General features: G+C 40.4%; 1 protein-coding gene across 1 annotated transcript in view; it reads left to right on the top strand.

Moving 5' to 3' along the window:
• The window catches only part of LOC149166513 (uncharacterized), a 341,918-nt gene that overhangs the window by 108,910 nt on the left and 214,412 nt on the right, over positions 1–18,596 (top strand). The window contains exons 4-5 of the mRNA XM_089432643.1: positions 15,889–16,010; positions 16,256–16,459. Coding sequence (XP_089288769.1) covers positions 15,889–16,010; positions 16,256–16,459 — 326 coding nt within the window. The remainder of the gene's footprint in view (positions 1–15,888; positions 16,011–16,255; positions 16,460–18,596) is intronic.

Below are 18,596 nucleotides of genomic sequence, written 5' to 3' on the forward strand. Positions count from 1 at the left end.
AACACATCTTTGCAGCTGAAACATGCACACTCATTTATGAAAGCAAAGCAAAGGGTGTTGGAAAATCAAAGTAGTTATATTAGGGTTTGATTCTCCTTTCTTGATAATTACTTGTGAGTGTGTTGGCTTCTTTGACTTCTTTATTATCTTATCTTTCATCAAGCAATTACCATATTATGTGTGTATGAAGATCACAAAACAAGAGACACAAGATGTAGGCACTATGCCAGGGAAAAACCCCCCTCGTGGGGAAAACCCCGTCAAGAAATTATTGCTTTCAATAGTATTCTTTGAGACTTTTCACCCTAGACAAATGCCAAACCTTCCTTGTACACCAAGTCAGCCTCCCAAATCTTCGACCTCTTTCCAACAACTTCGACTAGTCAGCAGCTTCTGGCATCAAGTAGCTTCCAGCAATAGTGAAACTTGGAAGACTTCGATCTCCCAATCTAGGGCACGAAATAGAGACAAAGAGGCACCAAAAGTTCGATTTTCTTCTTCTCCTTAGACTTCCCCAAACTCGCACTTCCTTTGGCTTCCTAGCAACAAACCTCGCACTTCCCCAGCTACTCTTGAAATATCGAACTAGCTTGAGATGTGATGCTCCAAATGACTTTGACTAGCTTGTAAGGCTTCTTGTGGGTCGAATAAGTGTCCTTAGGCCGACTTGGTGTGGACGATACATAAATCATATTTGACTCAATACTAAATCTTTTTACATGATTCAAAATCCCAAGAAGGGTCTCTTTGAATGTACAATGACTCTATAAACTCAATATTAATCCTAGGAGTCCACAATGGGGACCTTGACTAATATAATGACGACTTAAGCATGAATTGATGCTTTAATAAGTCATTGTTACAATAATACAAATTAGTTTCTTTATTCTTTTGACAAGTACATTTCATGATGACTCAAGTACATTAATGAAGATCGGACATAGTTACATTTTCCAACACTCCCTCTTAACTAGGGAGGTATTCATAATGTACAAATACAATGGAAGATCTCAAACTATATGAACCATGAATAACTTTAGACACCACAATGCCATGGACTAGATTCTTGACCAGAGCAATCTATCGATTGGTCTCTCAACAATTTAGGCACCGCAATGCCACGGACTAGATTCCTGACCAAGGAAATCTATTCATTCGTCTGTCAACAATTTAGGCACTGCAATGCCATAGACTAGATTCCTGACTAGGGCAATCTATCCAAGTGGGAATAAGGTGGGCTCAAGCTTTCAGCCTCTCTAGGTACCATCAAGCTTACGTGCTAACCACCAACCCAAAGATCTAGTTGTGTATCCAAAAGTAGAGCTCAATAACCAGCACCATCTTTCCAACTTCAGGACCTAGACATCAACACAAAGTGTTGGCCAAATGTCTTCCCAAGCAATGTTGCACTCGCAAAGCCTCAACAAATCTCTTCCACACTCCTATCATTAATACAATCAACAATATCTACCAAACCAAGCTCGTTCTTTAGATATTCAAACTTTTAATTAGGAAGAGCCTTTGTTAGTATGCCTGCTACCTGTTCATCTGTCGAGACATACTCCAACTTCATGATCCCATCTTGCACCAAGTTCCTAATAAAGTCGAACTTATTTTTGATATGTTTCATCCTAGCATGAAACACGAGATCTCCAAACATCTTGATACAACTTTGATTGTCACAATTAATCACAGTAGGACCCAAAGACTCCTCGAACAAGTCTATCAGAAGTTTCCTTAACCAAACAACCACCTTTCCTACTTCACATGTAGCCACATATTCTACCTCAGCACTACTTAAGGCAACACGATCTTGCTTCCTACTCATCCATGAGATCATGGTAGCTCCCAGACTAAAACATCCTCCGGTAGTGATCCTTCCATCGGTCTCATTTCCACCCCATTTAGAGTCTGTGAAACCAATTAGTTTGATTTCCTTACTATCATACTTTAGGCAATGATGCATAGTGCCACGAAGATACCTCAATATATGTTTGGCAACTATCCAGTGAGCATGATGAGGCTCCGACTGAAACTGACTAAGAATGTTCATTGCAAAACATATATCTAGCCTAGTATTTACCAGACACATTAGGGAACCCACCAACCGATGATATGAGTTAGGATCCACGAGACTAGAGTCAGCGCCCCTCAACTTCTTGAGGTTGGTGATCATAGGAGTAGTCATTGGCTTGGAATCCATCATCCCAAATTTTTGTAGTAACTTGATGATGTACTTTCCTTGGCCAAATACATCTCCCTAGGTCTTTGCCATACTTCTAGACCTAGGTAATAGTGCATTAGTCCTAGATCCTTCATTTCAAATTCAGCTGCCAACATCTTCTTGCATTATTGAATTATTCTTGTGATGAATAAATCATCCACAAATAGTAGAATAATGACGGCTTCATTATTCATGACCTTGATGTAGAGATTTAGATCAACAAAACTCTTCATGAACCCAATTCTAAGTAGATATGCATCCATCCTTGCATACCATGCCCTAGGTGCTTGCTTCAAACCATATAGGGCCTTCTTAAGTCTGCAAACATGAGAGTCCTTGCTATTAACTTCAAAGCCCTTGGGTTGTTCGATGTACACTTCCTCATCAATGGTCCCATTCATAAATGCGGTCTTCACATCCATTTGATGGATATTCCACCCCATTGTAGTAGCCAATGAAACCAACAATCTAATGGTAGTGTACCTTGCTGTGGGTGCAAAGGTTTCTTCATAATCAATGCCTTCCTTTTGAGAAAAACCCCTTGCAACGAATCTTGCTTTGTACTTGTCTATACTTCCATCAACAACATGTTTGATCTTATAGATCCATTTGGATGTGACAACCGATTTGTCACTAGGTCTAGGAACAATCTCCCAAGCCCCATCTTCATGATGTATTCTTCATGTCATGAGTGGTCATATGCCACATCACTATTGAGGACCATGTATATTATATTGAAATGTATTGTAAAATGGAAGTCTAAAGGACACACATGAATATGGAGAGTCATGTAAGTTGAAAAGTCATAGGAAGTTGAACAATCATGAGGGTAGTCAAAGAGTCACAAACGGGTAGCATAACCCCTTGGTTATATATACCCCCTCATTGTATGAGCAAAGGACTTTTCACCTTGGCTCCTCCCGCAAGGCATTAGAGAGATTAGCTAGTTCTTTGCGGAGCAAGGAGTGGCTCCAATGCCCTACTATTGGGGCTAGTGATGTACACTATAAACGTGTGTCTTGGAACTTTTTCTTAATGACAAAAGTCTTTTAAGGCCAACACGTTCTTCACGCATCAACTATGAATGTTTGTAAGACTATTTCGTGGACGTTTGTATTTCATGTTTTCTTTCACATATACTAAGATAGTTGAACTATTTCAGTTGTTTTAGTACTTATTTTATTGAGAATGTGCTATAATGGTTGTTATTGTTGTCCCATTTGTGGACTATTCTACGAGATACTAGACAAATCTTTCCTTGTTTGTTGGTTGTAACGACCGTCGCATCTGATGTGGACTATACCGCTGGATGGTAGCATAGTTTTAAAAACCGTTCACAAAAACCGGTAACCGGTCAAACTGGCCGGTTAGATAGCTGGCCGGTCCGAACCGGCCTGAAAACCCGGTCAGCTCCCTCGTTTTGACCGGTTAGATAGCTGGCCGGTCCGAACCGGCCTGAAAACCCGGTCAGCTCCCTCGTTTGCCCGAAATTTGGCCCTAACCGGTAAAAACCGGTCGGTTTAGGACGAAACCGACCGGTTTGTATCAAACCGGCCGGTTCCGTCCTAAACCGGCCGGTTTATGGCAAGCCCACCGTTTAATGAAAAAAAACGCAGTTGTTTTGTGGTTTAGGGGTTTTGGGGGGGAGGTAAAGGTATTTTCCCTCCAAAAACACCCTCTCCAAGCTATAAGAGACCCCTCTCACTCTCATTTGTCTCACACAACTGATTTGGAGTGTTTGTGAGTGTTTGTGAGTTTGTTTGTGAGCTTGGAGAGTGTGGAGTTTTTGCTGAAGTAGTCATCTTGGAGTTGGAGTTGGAGCTATTTTGGAGATAGTGTGTAGCTGTCAGTGGAGTTGCCATCTTCAAGAGGAGGCTAACGGAGCTAGTTTGCATTTCCAGGTAAGGATTTGCACTTGATAATTCCTCATTTGAGTCTGCTGTCCATGAATTTTTTTTTAATGTGTTATACTTATAAACTTCTCACTTCTATGATCTATCATGTATGCTATAAACTCTCTAGCTCTATGCTATCAAATTTTGTAGCTTGAGCCTTGCATGTGCATTTGTTTTTCTACATTTATCTTTGGTTTTCCATTTTGCTTAGCTGCAATTTTTTTTTAAATGGCAGATTTCTTTGCAAATTGTTATTATTTCAAGCAAACATGGCTCCAAAAGGAAAGGACAGTGCATGGGTTCATTGTGATGTAATTGATGGAAAAATGATATGCAAATTATGCCATAAATCTATTGGAGGTGGGGGTATTCTTAGGTTGAAACAACACTTGGCTGGGGTAAGAGGCCAAGTAAAGCCATGTGATGCACCAAAAGAACTGTTAGGTCCTATTAGGGCAGAATACATTGCCAAGCTTGAAAAATTTTATGAGGATAAGGCTAGGGAGAAGGCCATCCAAGATGAAATTGCAAGGAAGAGGGAATTAATAGAAGCCATGAAAGAGAGTGGGTATGATGATTATGAGATTCAAGACTCCACTTCTATCCCTTCCACCAATGACCCCTTTCACTATGTTCATCCTTCTGTTGGAGTTGGCCAACCATCAAAAGGAACAAAGAGAGCAAACATCCAAAGTTATTTCTCATCTTCTGCCAACATCGCCTCTTCTAAATCTAATCCCACTTCCTCCCAGCCAAGTTCTCAACCCACTTTGGATCAACATTGGAAAAAACAATGCAAAGAAACTTCTCACCAATACATTGCTAGATAGTGGTATGATTCAGATATCCCATTTAATGCTGCTCGCTCACCTTATTACCAAGCTATGTGGGACTCTGTTATAGCTGCAGGAAAGGGCTTCAAAGGCCCTAGTATGCATGAATTGAGGGGAGCTCTTTTGCAAAAAGAGATATCTTCCATTGATGAGTATTTGGTTGAGTTTAAAGAGTCATGGCTCAAAACAGGTTGTTCCATTATGTCAGGTGGATGGACCGATGGAAAGAACCGCACTATCATTAATTTCCTTGTTTCTTGCCCTCAAGGAACCATGTTTTTGAAATCAGTTGATGCATCTGATAAGGTAAAGGATGCAAGCCTTCTATTTGAGCTTTTGGATAACATTATTCAGGAAGTTGGGGAGCAACATGTTGTGCAGGTCATCACTGATAATGCCTCAAACTATGTTCTTGCTGGAAAGATGCTTGAGGCCAAATATAAGACCATATTTTGGACTCCATGTGCTGCACATTGCATAGACCTCATGCTTGAGGATACAGGCAAAGTGGAGTGGGTAAAAAACACTGTAGAGCATGCCAAGTACATTACAAAATACATTTACAACCACTCATGGGTATTGAGCCTAATGAGGAAACACACTGGAGGCAAAGAGCTTGTTAGGCCTGCAATTACGAGATTTGCAACTCACTTCCTCACGTTGCAATGTCTCAATGGTCAACATAAAAACTTGCAGAAAATGTTTTCCTCTAAAGAATGGTCTGAATCTCGGTGGGCTCGTAGACCAGATGGAAAAGACACCAAAAAGAAAGTGTTAGACACTTATTTTTGGAAAAGGTCTGTAGAGCTTGTGAAAATTACCGAGCCCCTTGTTAAGGTGCTAAGGTTGGTGGATGGGGAAAGATTGGCCATGGGCTACATTTATGAAGTTATGGATTAGGCAAAGGAGCAGATACGGGCAGCTTACAAGGACAGGTTAGCTAAATATGGCCGTATATGGGAGATCATTGATAACAGATGGAACAATCAACTCCATCGTCCTATACATGCAGCCGGGTATTTTTTGAACCCAAGGTATCACTATAAAATCGGCTAGGAGATCAGCATGATGGGGAGGTCAGAGCTGGATTGATTGATTGCTTGGAGCGCATGGTCCCTAACCATGTAGACCAGTTGGAAATACATAGACAGCTTACTATTTTCAATATGGAAAGTGGTACTTTTGGCAAAAACTTGGCAAAGATGGCAAGAGATGTGGACCAACCAGGTAAGCAATTCCAATTTCCATTTTGTTTTTCATTTCAAGTTAAAATTGTTTACGTTCTTTACAATTCAAATTATAAACTAAGTTACTAATTATTGTCTTTTTCTTTGCAGCACATTGGTGGGAGTCATTTGGTGGCCAGTGTCCTCAATTGCGAAGGTTTGCAATTAGAGTCCTCAGTCAAACTTGCAGTGCTTCAGGTTGTGAGCGCAATTGGTCTGTTTTTGAGCGCATACACACGAAGAAGAGAAACCGTTTGGAACAAAAACGGTTAAATGATCTTGTTTTTGTGCAATACAACCTTCGAGTGAGGAGGAACCAAATGATGAGCAAATCACCTGATCTAGATCCCATTGTGTTGGACGATATTGATCCAACATCAGAATGGGTGGAGGAGACTAAAGATCCCGTGTTTGAGGCTGATTTTGATATCGACATGGCTTTAGCGGGGGATGAGGCAGATTATGTGGCGGCATCAGAACCAGGATCAGTAGCGACATCAAGGAAAGGCAAGGAACCAATGGAAGGCTCTAGTCGTGCAGGTCGACAAACTCGTGCTTCCATTAGGTCCACTTCTATTGTCATTGGTGGCATTGATACTGATGTTGCAGATCAGGCTGAGGCATCCTCAGACTCTGAACCAGATGATGTCTATGTAGCTCCTGATGATGATCCTGTGTCTAGTAGTGGTGATGGACTTGATGATTGATCATGTGTACACTGTAGACTTGTAGTAGGCCAATGGGCTCATAGCTTGCAGCATTGTTTTTGGACTTTATAGGCCATTTAGAGCCTCATTTCTTATGTATTTTGCTATTTTGTCGATGATATGTATTGCACTCGGTGCCATTTTGATATATTCACCTTTGCATGGTATATAAATGAGCAAACTTTGCATATTTTGTCTCTATTGGCTTGGAATCATGGTTTTACATCTTAAAAATAGTTTTGTTTCATTAAAAATTAATTATTTAATGTATTTTTTTAAAACCGGTTCGTTTAGACCAAACCAGTCCCGGTTAGACCGGTTTCGGTCGGTAAACCGGTTCATTAGGTGGACCGGTCCGGTCACCGGTTCCGGTTTTAAAAACATTGGATGGTAGACAGATGCTTCTAGTTCATGTGTGTCTCTTCCTGGGTGGTACTATTACCTCTCACTTAGAGGCTCACTTTTCTCCCCCCTTTGCAGTAGAAGAACCTTGACATAGTCACAACTGCACACTCACCAGGCACACCTCCCTTTCTTTTCAAAGACACCATTCCATCCCTCTCTTGTGCTGACAGTTAGAGCCAAGGCATATCTTTGAGATATATGGCAACCGAGCCGATATTCTGGATGGGGCTCCTACACCAAACAGTGTGAGGTCTAATTGGGACTTCACATTAGGGAGACCCCCTTGGTTGATGGATTTCTAGCATCGTCAACAAGATGTTAAGGGAGAAGCTTCGTGAAATGGAGAATATATTCTTGGCAAAGAAAGAGTGTTACTTTACTTGTTGCTTAGAGAGTGTTTGAATTTTGTTATGAACATGCACATCAATGGTAAAGTGTCACATGAGGGCAAGTTGTTTCATTGCCCCTTTTCATTTATTTTAGGCATTTGGAGTTACTTAGGACTAGTAGTGTATATTCCTTAAGCTTTTGTATAAAAGTATAAGGTGTTGTATGTGAAAATTCGACAAGCCCGAATCTTATTGCATCAACTAATGTTAATTCTTCTAATTGTTAATTCGATTAAACAATTTACTTGCTGTGTGCATTGACAAATATTGAATTAAATACACTGCAACGTTCACAAAATAAATACTGCGAAAGAAAAATAATACTGTAAGAATAGATTAAAACAGACACAAATACATAGTTATTTTTGGACCAATGTCCCTAGAAAAACCAAACTTGGGAAAACTGGTGCAACAGCTAAGGGTTTTATTATTATGCAGTAGTAAATCTGAGTACAAAACTATGGATACTCAAATCTAGCAGTCCATATAGAGAAATGACTGACAATAAGTCTAGTGAGAAAAACCTCACTCCCACTAGCGATCTGACACTGACCTTGGCTCAAGATGAGCTGCTCTCTACTACCTCTGTGTAGTCCTTGTGTTAGCCTACGCAATACTGTGTCCCAAAACTCAGAACTGCTGCTCTCTCGCTATATGATCAACTGCTGTCTGGGAGATGCTTCTGGCACTGAATCACTGCTTCTCTCCCCAACAGAATATGAAATCCCCTCTTAAGCACTGTGCTGCCTCTGCGTGGCTCTGTGCTGCCTCTTTGCAATGCACTCACTGGAACAGGAAAATCTTCCTCCGACCTTACTATCCCTGCCCCTCTCTTGCTGCTTTGAGCTCACTAGCTCTCGCTCCGGCAACTCAGTGCTGCTACTCTTTAGTTTGATATGCCAGTGAATTCGAACTGCTGGTGTTTCAAGTGTGTTATCCAAGCCCCATTGAATTTCTTCTTATAATCTCTCGTTGAGACATCAACAACCAAGATTAAAACATAATCGATGGCTAAGATTTACTAGAACTTGATCCATGTCTTCTTCTAGAAGATTCTCACCATGATTTAATTAATACCCTTTAATTAAATCGTCTCTAGGTGGTATTTCTAGAAACGATTTTTGGGTTTTGGAGAATACATGTATTCTAACCCCTACACCAAATTGATCCACATAGCCCTCGATTTATGTGTCATTCATCCATTCTTACTTTTTTTATGCCAATGTCTGTTACCGGAGATAACTTTATTCAATTATTCCAGGGATATTGAGTGAGTGCAGGAACGAACTACTTGTCCGCATCGGGCAAGCAAGTTATGACGATCCAACTCCTACTGGTTATTCTTGTGTGCCACCCTTTCGTGGCTAGAACACATCTGATGCTACAAAAACTAACACTCCCTCATAGCGAGGAATGTGTTCTAATGCTGCAACCTACTAAAGCAACACCTTGTCTCTGCACCACCTCCTGTCACACTGCTCCTGTCTGGCTGCTGTTGCCCACCAACTACTGCGCAACTCTGATATACGCTGCATCTGTGCTGCTGCTGGCCCTTTTGTACTGCTGCCAACACTACATCTGCACTGCAACTTCCTCTCCATCTGCTGCTGCTGCAACTGCAACAACTACAACTGAAAAGCTTCCAAAATATTGAATCAACTGTGATCAGTATGATGCATTTGTCACTCGAGTTCTAATTACTGCTAGACTCTGCGCTATCATTGAAGCCTCTGTGTTGCACTCTGCTTTGTGCTAACTGCACTGCTGCCAACTCTGCACTGCGCTACCTAGTATCTAACCAATGCTAGCCACTGCATCTGTCACTCTGGCATCTGATTGCACGCTTTGTCATTGATCCATCCTGCTACTGCATGCTATGGGCTCTTGTAGCGAGGTATTGATTCATGAGGTGGACCTCCTCAAGAATCCTGCCCATCCTGTAGCTCTCTGGGGCTACAAAACCAAATCACCCCACCTCACTCTTGGAGGTATATCAGTGATCATGGCAAACTCTTCCTCCAATCTGGAGGATAACTTGTCGATCTCTGCGGATGCAGCCTGCTGATCTTGCTTCTCCTCCTTGTCCTTCTTTCTGAGAGGACATTGAATGCTGTAGTCGCAAAGCTCACCACATCTAAAGCATTTGACCTTGGAAATGTCCTTCCTCTTGCGCTGCTCCTGCTACCCCTTTGATGTGACGACCACATCATCCTCCTCTTTCACTTGTTCCGTCCCACTGCTGTTGTTGCTGCCACTGATGGTGCTCTTCACCAAATGTTGCCTCATCTCCTCCTGCTGCGGATCAACCCACATTCCATCCCACTCTGGCAACTTGTCTCTGCCAGAATACTCTGGACGAAGACCTGCCAGTCTTCAGAAACGTTGTTGAGAGCTAACCGCACCAATTCTGTAGGTTGAGGTGTCGACCCTACTGTAGACAACTGATCTCAGACATTCTGAATCCTAGTGAGGAAGGGGTCTATGCGTCCCCTTTCTGCATCCTTGTACATCTCAGCTTCTCCTCAAGATACATCTTCTGCTGTGCGGAAGATCCCTCGTACAGCATAGCAATAGCCTCCCAGATCTGCCGGGCAATATCTTTGCCAGCTATGTGAGACACCACGTGATCTCAAAGCCCATCGAGAATCAACCTCTTTGCTTTTTCCATCTCCTTCTTGTAGGTCTTCAGTGAATCTGCATCTGCGGGTACAACTACCACATTATCGATGTAGGCTTTGAGTTCGTTTTCATCTAGAAGACATGAAATTCTTCCCTTCCAGTTCACATAGATGGAGGCTCTCTCCAACCAATCTTGATCTCTCAGCTGTGTTGATGCCATCTCCTAAAAAAAGTGGAATACCTCCTCTTCTCTTTTGTGCAGCTGCTGACTGGCTCTACACACTCCCTGCTGAAGTGGGCAAATCTGTCACAATTACTGTTGCTCTGCTGGGAAATATCGAATTTCTGGACTAGAAGTTTCCTGAGAAAAGAATTCCCTCAGTGTGTGCTCTTCCTTCCTCTTGATGCTATTTTGCACTAGCAAACTGCTGCAAAATAACTGCGTCCCAGCTGAAGATCTTCTCTACAAGGAAAATGTTGCTTCTCCCTCTGCCTCTAGTAATCTTTGATCTAGAGAATTTATTCTTTGTCAACTCTCTCAAAGAAATAAACTTTTCCTCAAAAAATTGACCCTCTTGGCCAAAGAACTGCTTTGCCTCTGAGGGTTTCAAAGTGCTGCCTATGCAGAGCTTCGAAATTCCTCTTTCCTTCTGCTACTGAGCTCTCTAGCTTACAATCTGTGCTCTGATACCATGTGAAAATTCGGCAAACCTCGAATCCTATTACAACAACTGATGTTAATTCTTCTAAATGTTAATTCGATTAAACAATTTACTTGTTGTGTGCTATGACAAATATCGAATTAAATACACTGCAACCTTCACTAAATAAACATTGTAAAAGAAAAATATTACTAGAAGAATAGATGCACACACACACAAATACACAGTTATTTTTGGACCAATGTCCTCAGAAAAACCCAACTTAGGAAAGCTGGTGCAGCAACTGAGGGTTTTATTATTATGTAGTAGGAAATATGAGTAGAAAACTATGGATGCTGAAATCTAGCAGTCCATACAGAGAAATGACTGACAATAAGTCTAGTGAGAAAAATATCACTCCCACTGGCGATCTAACACTGACCTTGGCTCAAGATGAGTTGCTCTCTACTGCCTCTGCGTAGTCCCTGCATCAGCCTACGCAGTACTGCGTCCCACAACTCGGAACTGTTACTCTCTCGCTATCTAATCAATTGCTGTCTAGAAGATGGACCCTTCTGGCCTCCAGACTCTCTCTCCGGCTTCTGGCACTGAATCACTGCTTCTCCCCAACAGAAATGCGAAATCCCCTTTGAAGCCCTGCGCTGCCTCTCTATGAGACTCACTGCCTCTCTGAAATGCACTCACTGGAATAGGAACATCTTCCTCCGGCCTTATTATCAATGTTCCACCAAGACTCCGGTGCGGGGAGACGCACAGGGGGGACGTGTGGGAGTACCCTCAAATTTTAGGGAAATTTCGGGGGTGCGGGGAGTTGTCGAGGTGTATATATATATATATATATATATATATAAAATTCAAGTTCATATTCATTGTTCACTGTTCAATAATGAAAGCATAAAAATATTAAATAGACAATTGAAATTTGAATCATTGATCCATCCTCATAATTCATTTTGATACATACATCATTCATATGACATACTCAAGTGACAAGTCTCATTATTGAATTAATTATTATTCATACATACCATGAGATTCGAAAAACAAAAATAAAAATCAATAATAAAATATTCAAATACATTGATCGATATCATTCATCATTCAATGGTTCATCATTCTACAATCTACATTGATTTAAAAACTAAATTCATCATCCATCATTCTAGAATCTAAATTGAAAGCAAAACATACTAGTATATTTTCAAAGTTTGAACACTAAATCTATATAACTCAAAGTTTCAAAGTTCAAACTCAAAAATAGTGAAGAGTGAAATGGAAATGACATTGGGTTGAAATGAAATGAGCTTTTAACTTTAAGGTTTAGGCTTTTAAGTTTTAGTTATTTAGTTTTAATTAATTTTTTTTTTTTAGACTTTTAAGTTTTAGTTATTTAGTTTAAAAAAAATAAAATTTAATGGTTTTGAGTTTTGAATTTTTTATTTTGAATTTGAATTTTTAAGTCTTATTAGACAAATTTAAAGGGGGACGCCTAGGTGCACCCTTTTTGGGGAGTCTAGACTCCCATACTGAAGGGGGACGCCCAGAAGCACCCTTTTTGGGGAGTCTTGGGGAGTCTAGACTCCCACACTGGGGAAACGCACCCCCTTGCGTCTCCCCAAGACTCCCCAAAAAGGGTGCGTGGGGAAATGCACCCCCAAGAGACTCCCCGTCCCGGGTGCGTGGGGTGCGAGGGGTGCGCGCACCCAACCCTGGGGGACGCGTCCCCGTGGAACGCTGCTTATTATCCTTGCCCCTCTCTTGCTGCTTTGAGCTCACTAGCTCTCTCTCCAGCAACTCAACGCTGCTACTCTGAAGTTCGATCTGCCAGTGAATTCGAATTGCTAGTGTCTCAAGTGTGTTCTCCAAGCCCCATCAAATTTCTTCTTATAATCTCTTGTTGAGACATTAACAACCAAGATTGAAACATAATCAGTGACTAAGATTAACTGGAACTCGATCCATGTCTTCTTCTAGAAGATTCTCACAATGACTTAATTAATACCCTTTAATTAATCAGATTTCCTAAGTTTAGACTTAGGAAACATTAAAAATGATTAATTATTTTAATTAAGTCGTCTCTAGGTGGAATTTCCATAAACGATTTCCGAGTTTTGGAGAATACATGTATTTTAGCCTCTCAACCAAATTTCGTGGCTAGAACACATTTGATGTTACAAAAACTAACATTGTATAAACATATGTGGACTAGGTGCTTGGCACATGTGAGCATGTTCTTACATTGGCATATATGAGGCCCACTACTGAGTTAGTTAGTTGGAGAAGTGTTCTTGGCACAAGTATTCATGAAACCATGTTCCCTTAATGCATGCGAGATGCATGGCTTTGTTAGAGTTAAGTTGGACCTTCAGAAGGTGGAGCACTTTGCTTGTGGATCCATTCTCTTAGGTGGACCTAGGGTAGGGTTTTTTCTTGTAACTCCTCTCTCTTATTTTGTAAAAGGGAAGGAGAGGCACATTACTTCTATGTATGAGTGGGGGTAAAGATAGTGTGATTTGATACATAGGGCATTCTAATTAAAGTGTTTTGCTCTATGAGGTTGTGAGACATTGGTTGGTTTTGCACTATCTGTGTGGGAGAAGTTGATTTTGGTTTATTTATTCTTTTTTCCTTAGTAATAGAAATATATATGACTCTAGTGTAAAGTGGGTTATGTGATTTTATTTTCCAGATCTAATATATCATGAAGGCAAGTTGTTCGTAGCCCCTTTTCATCTTTCTTTGTGATTTGGAGTTACTTAAGGCTAGTAGGGTGCACTACTAAAGTTTTTTCATAAAAATATTTGGTGTTGTGTAACAATGTGGAGTGGATGCTTGGTTTGTGTGGGGCATTGTACTTGAGTTAGTTAATTGGAGTGATGTGTTTTGCACAAGTTGTCAGGTAACCACCAGCCTTAAGCACATGTGAGGCACATGAGTTGGCTAGGCTTAAAGTGGATCTTGTCAAGGTGGAGTGCTCCACTTGTGGACCCATTTTCTTAGGTGGGCTTAGTCTAGTTTTTTTTTCCTTTTTTGGTCACTTTTTTGTTATTCTATAAAGGGAAGGAAGGGTGCATTACTTCTATGTATGAGAGATAGAGTGAAGAGTAGTGCTGTGTGATAGATAGGGTGTTCTAGATAAAGTGTTTTCCTTTATGAGCTTGTGAGACATTGGTCAGTTTTGTGTTGTGAGGTTAGGAGATGATGATTTTGGTTATTTTGTGTTGTGAGGTCGGAAATGCTGATTTTGGTTATTTTGTGTTGTGAGGTTGGGAGATGCTGGTTTTGGTTTATGAAATCTTCTTTTGTTTGTGGATTTTTTCCTGAATTTCCACATCCATTTTTGAATCAACATTTGAGACCTGGCCACTATAGTCCATCACCAGAAAGAAGAGAATCTGATCTATGGTGTGAATTATTATGAATTGTATCATATAGACCTGCCATTGCAATGGTTCTCCTCCTTAAACATGTAGAATAAAGAAAATAATGCTGATATAAATAAATAAAAACTGACCAACTAGAGATTTTTTTACAAGTGAATGCCATGTGGCCCTGGAGATCTTGAAGAGTTTGTGGACTTCATCACTTTCTTTGTCTTGTGCTGAGGTTTGATTGTGCCTTTGCGGTGTGTTTGCCCCACCCTATTGCCTGTTTGTTGAGGATGATTCTCTGGATTTGATATCCAAGATCATGTTGATCCCTTGCATGCTGCTCGAGAAAATGCAAGGGGATGATATTTTGCTATACCATCCATTGTCATTCCCATTGGTGGACTATGTGGGGGAGGGTTCTGTAGAATGGTATATTACTAGGGTGTATTTATTCCCACAACCTATGAGCAGTTTTGGGGGGATGGTTGTTGTGCATTGCTAGGCTCAAGCAGCTCCATTTGCTTGAATGCTTGAGAAGTTGTAAATGGAAGTAAATTTATTTTATGTTTGCATGTGTTTCATCTGTTTTTTTTTCATAGGGCTCTATGATAGGGTGCTTCTTAGGAATATGGTTTCCTCACTGGTACTTGTTCCATGTTTATGGTGTCAGCCTATCTGCTGTCCCTTTTTTGTAATATGCTCTCTGTTTAATAGAATTATGAAGCATAATAAAAGAGAAGACGAAGTTTTATGGTGCACAAGAAAAATGGACTGTGGAGTAATCTTTGTGGCCATGCCTCGACTCTGGAATGTATCATTTCTAAATGTACTTTTTATTGTTTAGTGATGAAATGTAGGACTTGAGAGCATAAAACCTTGAGTTAGAAGTTGGCTGAGTTTGACAGTTTCAAATGCAGAATTAATTCAATAATAGATTATAAGATGTGTTTACGAAAGAAAGAGGATGTCTTTTTTTACATTATCGCCTGATTTTTTTATGCTGAGCTCATGATAGTATGTTATACTGTTTGCATATATGTTTTTACATTTTCTATATCGAGATGTATTATATACATTGTTTGCGAAGAATCTGGCATATCCATGTCTGTATCCCTATCTGTTTCCATATCCATATCTGTATCTGTATCCTGGTAACCTTGATTCGATAAATCATAAATCTTGATGGTAACTTGGCCACTTCAAGATGTGCGAGTTTGTCCTTTGTTCCCCAATGGTAGGAATAAATCTCCAGTGCTGACCTCTTTATGGGTCATGTTTAGTCTTCCATTCCTTGATTGGGACCAATTAAACTCTTCTTCTTTGTGAAGATTGTACTTGGTGTTTTTTACTATTCTAATTCTTGTTTTAATTTATTACTCTACTAAGTATTTTTTCCTTTATTTTTGGAAAGTGGGGGAGTGGTATTGGAACCTATGTTCATGGTTTGACTATACCTGTTTAGGAAATGAGATCTCGATGTCTAGTGGCTTGACACTCATCTCTCTTTTAGATCACACAACAAGAGAAGTTGTTGTTGATGCTTTTGTTCTGTTTCAGGGGAATTCACACTGCGTGCATTTCTAAATGGGCGCCTAGATCTTGCTCAAGCAGAAAATGTGGCGCAGTTAATTTCTGCCAAATCTGTAGCTGCTGCAGAGACTGCTCTAGAAGGCATACAGGTATTCCTAGTCATTGTAATATACAATTCTATTCACACGTGTTTAAATGGCATAGGTATCTTTGACATTTTACTAATATGCTGTGTTTGTTAAAATGCTTTTAAAGTGCAGATATTCCTCCTGCGAAATTGTTTTTCTTTTAATTGTGGCATTGTTGATAATTTTTGTTAAAGCATATGAAGCTTTTGTTATTAGCAGAAGGCCGCTCTTATTGAATATTTAATGGGTTGTATATGTTATGACAGGGAGGATTGTCTTCTTTAGTGCGGTCTTTAAGAATGCAGTGTATTGAGATGCTGGCAGAGATTGAAGCTCGTTTGGATTTTGATGATGAAATGCCACCATTGGACACAAATTTATTGATTTCTAGAATCAATGCATTGTCGCAATGTGTGCAGCAAGCCCTAGAAACTGCTAATCGTGGGCAACTACTTCAGTCAGGATTACAGGTATTAAACTTGTAAAATAACAAACTTGTCATTATAGACTCTATGCAGGCATACCTAGTTTTGTTAGTCTTATGGGACTTTAAGTCCTAAGATTCTTCTTGTTATGATTTAGGAGAATGTGACATGTTCAGTCTGCACTATATGTATCCTTCATTAGAGATAGAAAAGCATGAAATAGATGTTTAGCATAGCAATATGGATATAGATATTTTTGATGCTTCTGAGTTACAGAATTTATAAACCTTCACTTAAATATGCAGTTTTGATGTGTAAGTGATGCCTCCAAGTGATGTGACATGTGGTCTATTTATATGAGGTTGATGAGGATGAATTTCCTTGCCCAGGCCGAACTGCAATTTTGTGAAGATATGGGTTTCACATTAAAAATAATATTTTTCTTTGTGCAAATTAAATTCTTCAAAGGGCTAGTAGGGTCTCAAAAGGATGAGGAAGGCTTCCCAAAGGAGGGAATTTCTCTTTGAGCTGCCAAATTTCAACACTACCTCTCAGCTAGGGAAAAATTTTTGACTGCATCAAAAATCTCATCTCAAATGTTTCTTCATCGACATTGTTGTATCATGTCATATCTCGTCTCTGCTGATCTCTGCTCATCTCTGTTCATTTGTTGAACACTCTAATCTAAAAAAGAAGAATCATCACAGGGGAGATAAATCTGCCACCATATATCCAAGGACAATAGGAGAGATACGACTTACCACAATGGGTAAGGATCACACACATCTATTGTCTGCTGATCTTCCCACCTTGACCCTCAAGAATCAAGTGGTAGAACACCTGCATCCCATCACTTGGAGAGATACCACTTACCATAAAAGGTAAGGATCACACACACCCAAGTCTCCTCACCCATTGGCTAGATGGGTGGAAATCCATACAAGCCTAGCTTGAGGGTAGGATGCATATTGGGGTATACTCTGTCATGTCCAAGAACTAATAAGGAGAGATACAACTTGTCATAAATGACAAGGATCACACACACCCTATAGTGACAATAGGAGATATACAACTTACCGCAGGGGGTAAGGATCACACAAACCTATTGTCCAGAGGTCCCTTGACCCCAGGAGCTCTTCGGCTCAATTCCTCTCCCGGTGAGCTCAAATAGGGGGGAAGAGCATAGCTTAGTCTCCTCGATCAACCGTGACCCTTTATCGAGAGGGTCACATCCACTAGTCCAAGCTACGCTTTGAAGACCAAGAACTTCCCTTTGGCAAAGCCTTGGTAAGAATATTAGCTATCTTCTCATTTGTCGAAATGTGATGGAGTCTTACTTCTCCTCTGTGCACCATATCTCCAATGTAGTGATATCTAATCTTAATATGCTTGGACTTGTCATGGAATACGAGATTCTTTGTCATCGGATCTCACTCTTGTTGTCGCAATATATCACTGTCGTATCTAGAACCTGCTCAAACAACTCTCCAAAGAGCTTCCTCAACCATACTGCCTCACAACTAGTCATGCTAGCAGCAATATACTTAGCCTCCGTCATGCTAAGGGCAATGGATTTCTGCTTCTTGCTCATCCAAGATATCATGGCAGATACAAGGCTAAAACAACACCCTGATGTTGTCTCCCTATTAATAAAATTTCCAGCCCAGTTAACATCATTGTAACCATGGAGTCTCACATCTTCGAAAATATATCTCAGTCCAAGATTAATAGTCCCATGAAGGTATCTCAACACATGCTTAGCAGCGACCCAACATGGATGAAGAGGTTCGGTCATAAATTGACTCAAGGTATTAACTGCAAAACATATGTCCGGTCGAGTGTTCACTAGGAACATCAATGCCCTAATCAACTATCAGTAGTCAGAGAGATTTGCCAAGTCAGGTTTTGCAACTTCTCCACATAATTTGTTGAAGTTCATCTCCATCTGTGTGGCCATGGACTTGCATTCTGCCATACCAAATCTTTCCAGCAATTTCACAACATATTTCCCTTGTGAAAGGAAAATCTCACTAGGCCTCTGCCACACCTCTAAGCCTAGGAAGTAGTGCATCAATCCAAAGTCTTTCATCTCAAATTCAGAGGCGAGCTCCCTCTTACACTTGAGAATCAAAGCTTCTTCGCCTATCAAGAATACGTCATCAACATATAAAACCAAAATCAG

The sequence above is a fragment of the Pinus tabuliformis genome, chromosome 5_1 (assembly GCF_031772625.1).
Source record: "Pinus tabuliformis cultivar Carrire ecotype Pingquan chromosome 5_1, CPIR1, whole genome shotgun sequence".
Classification (NCBI taxonomy): domain Eukaryota; kingdom Viridiplantae; phylum Streptophyta; class Pinopsida; order Pinales; family Pinaceae; genus Pinus; species Pinus tabuliformis.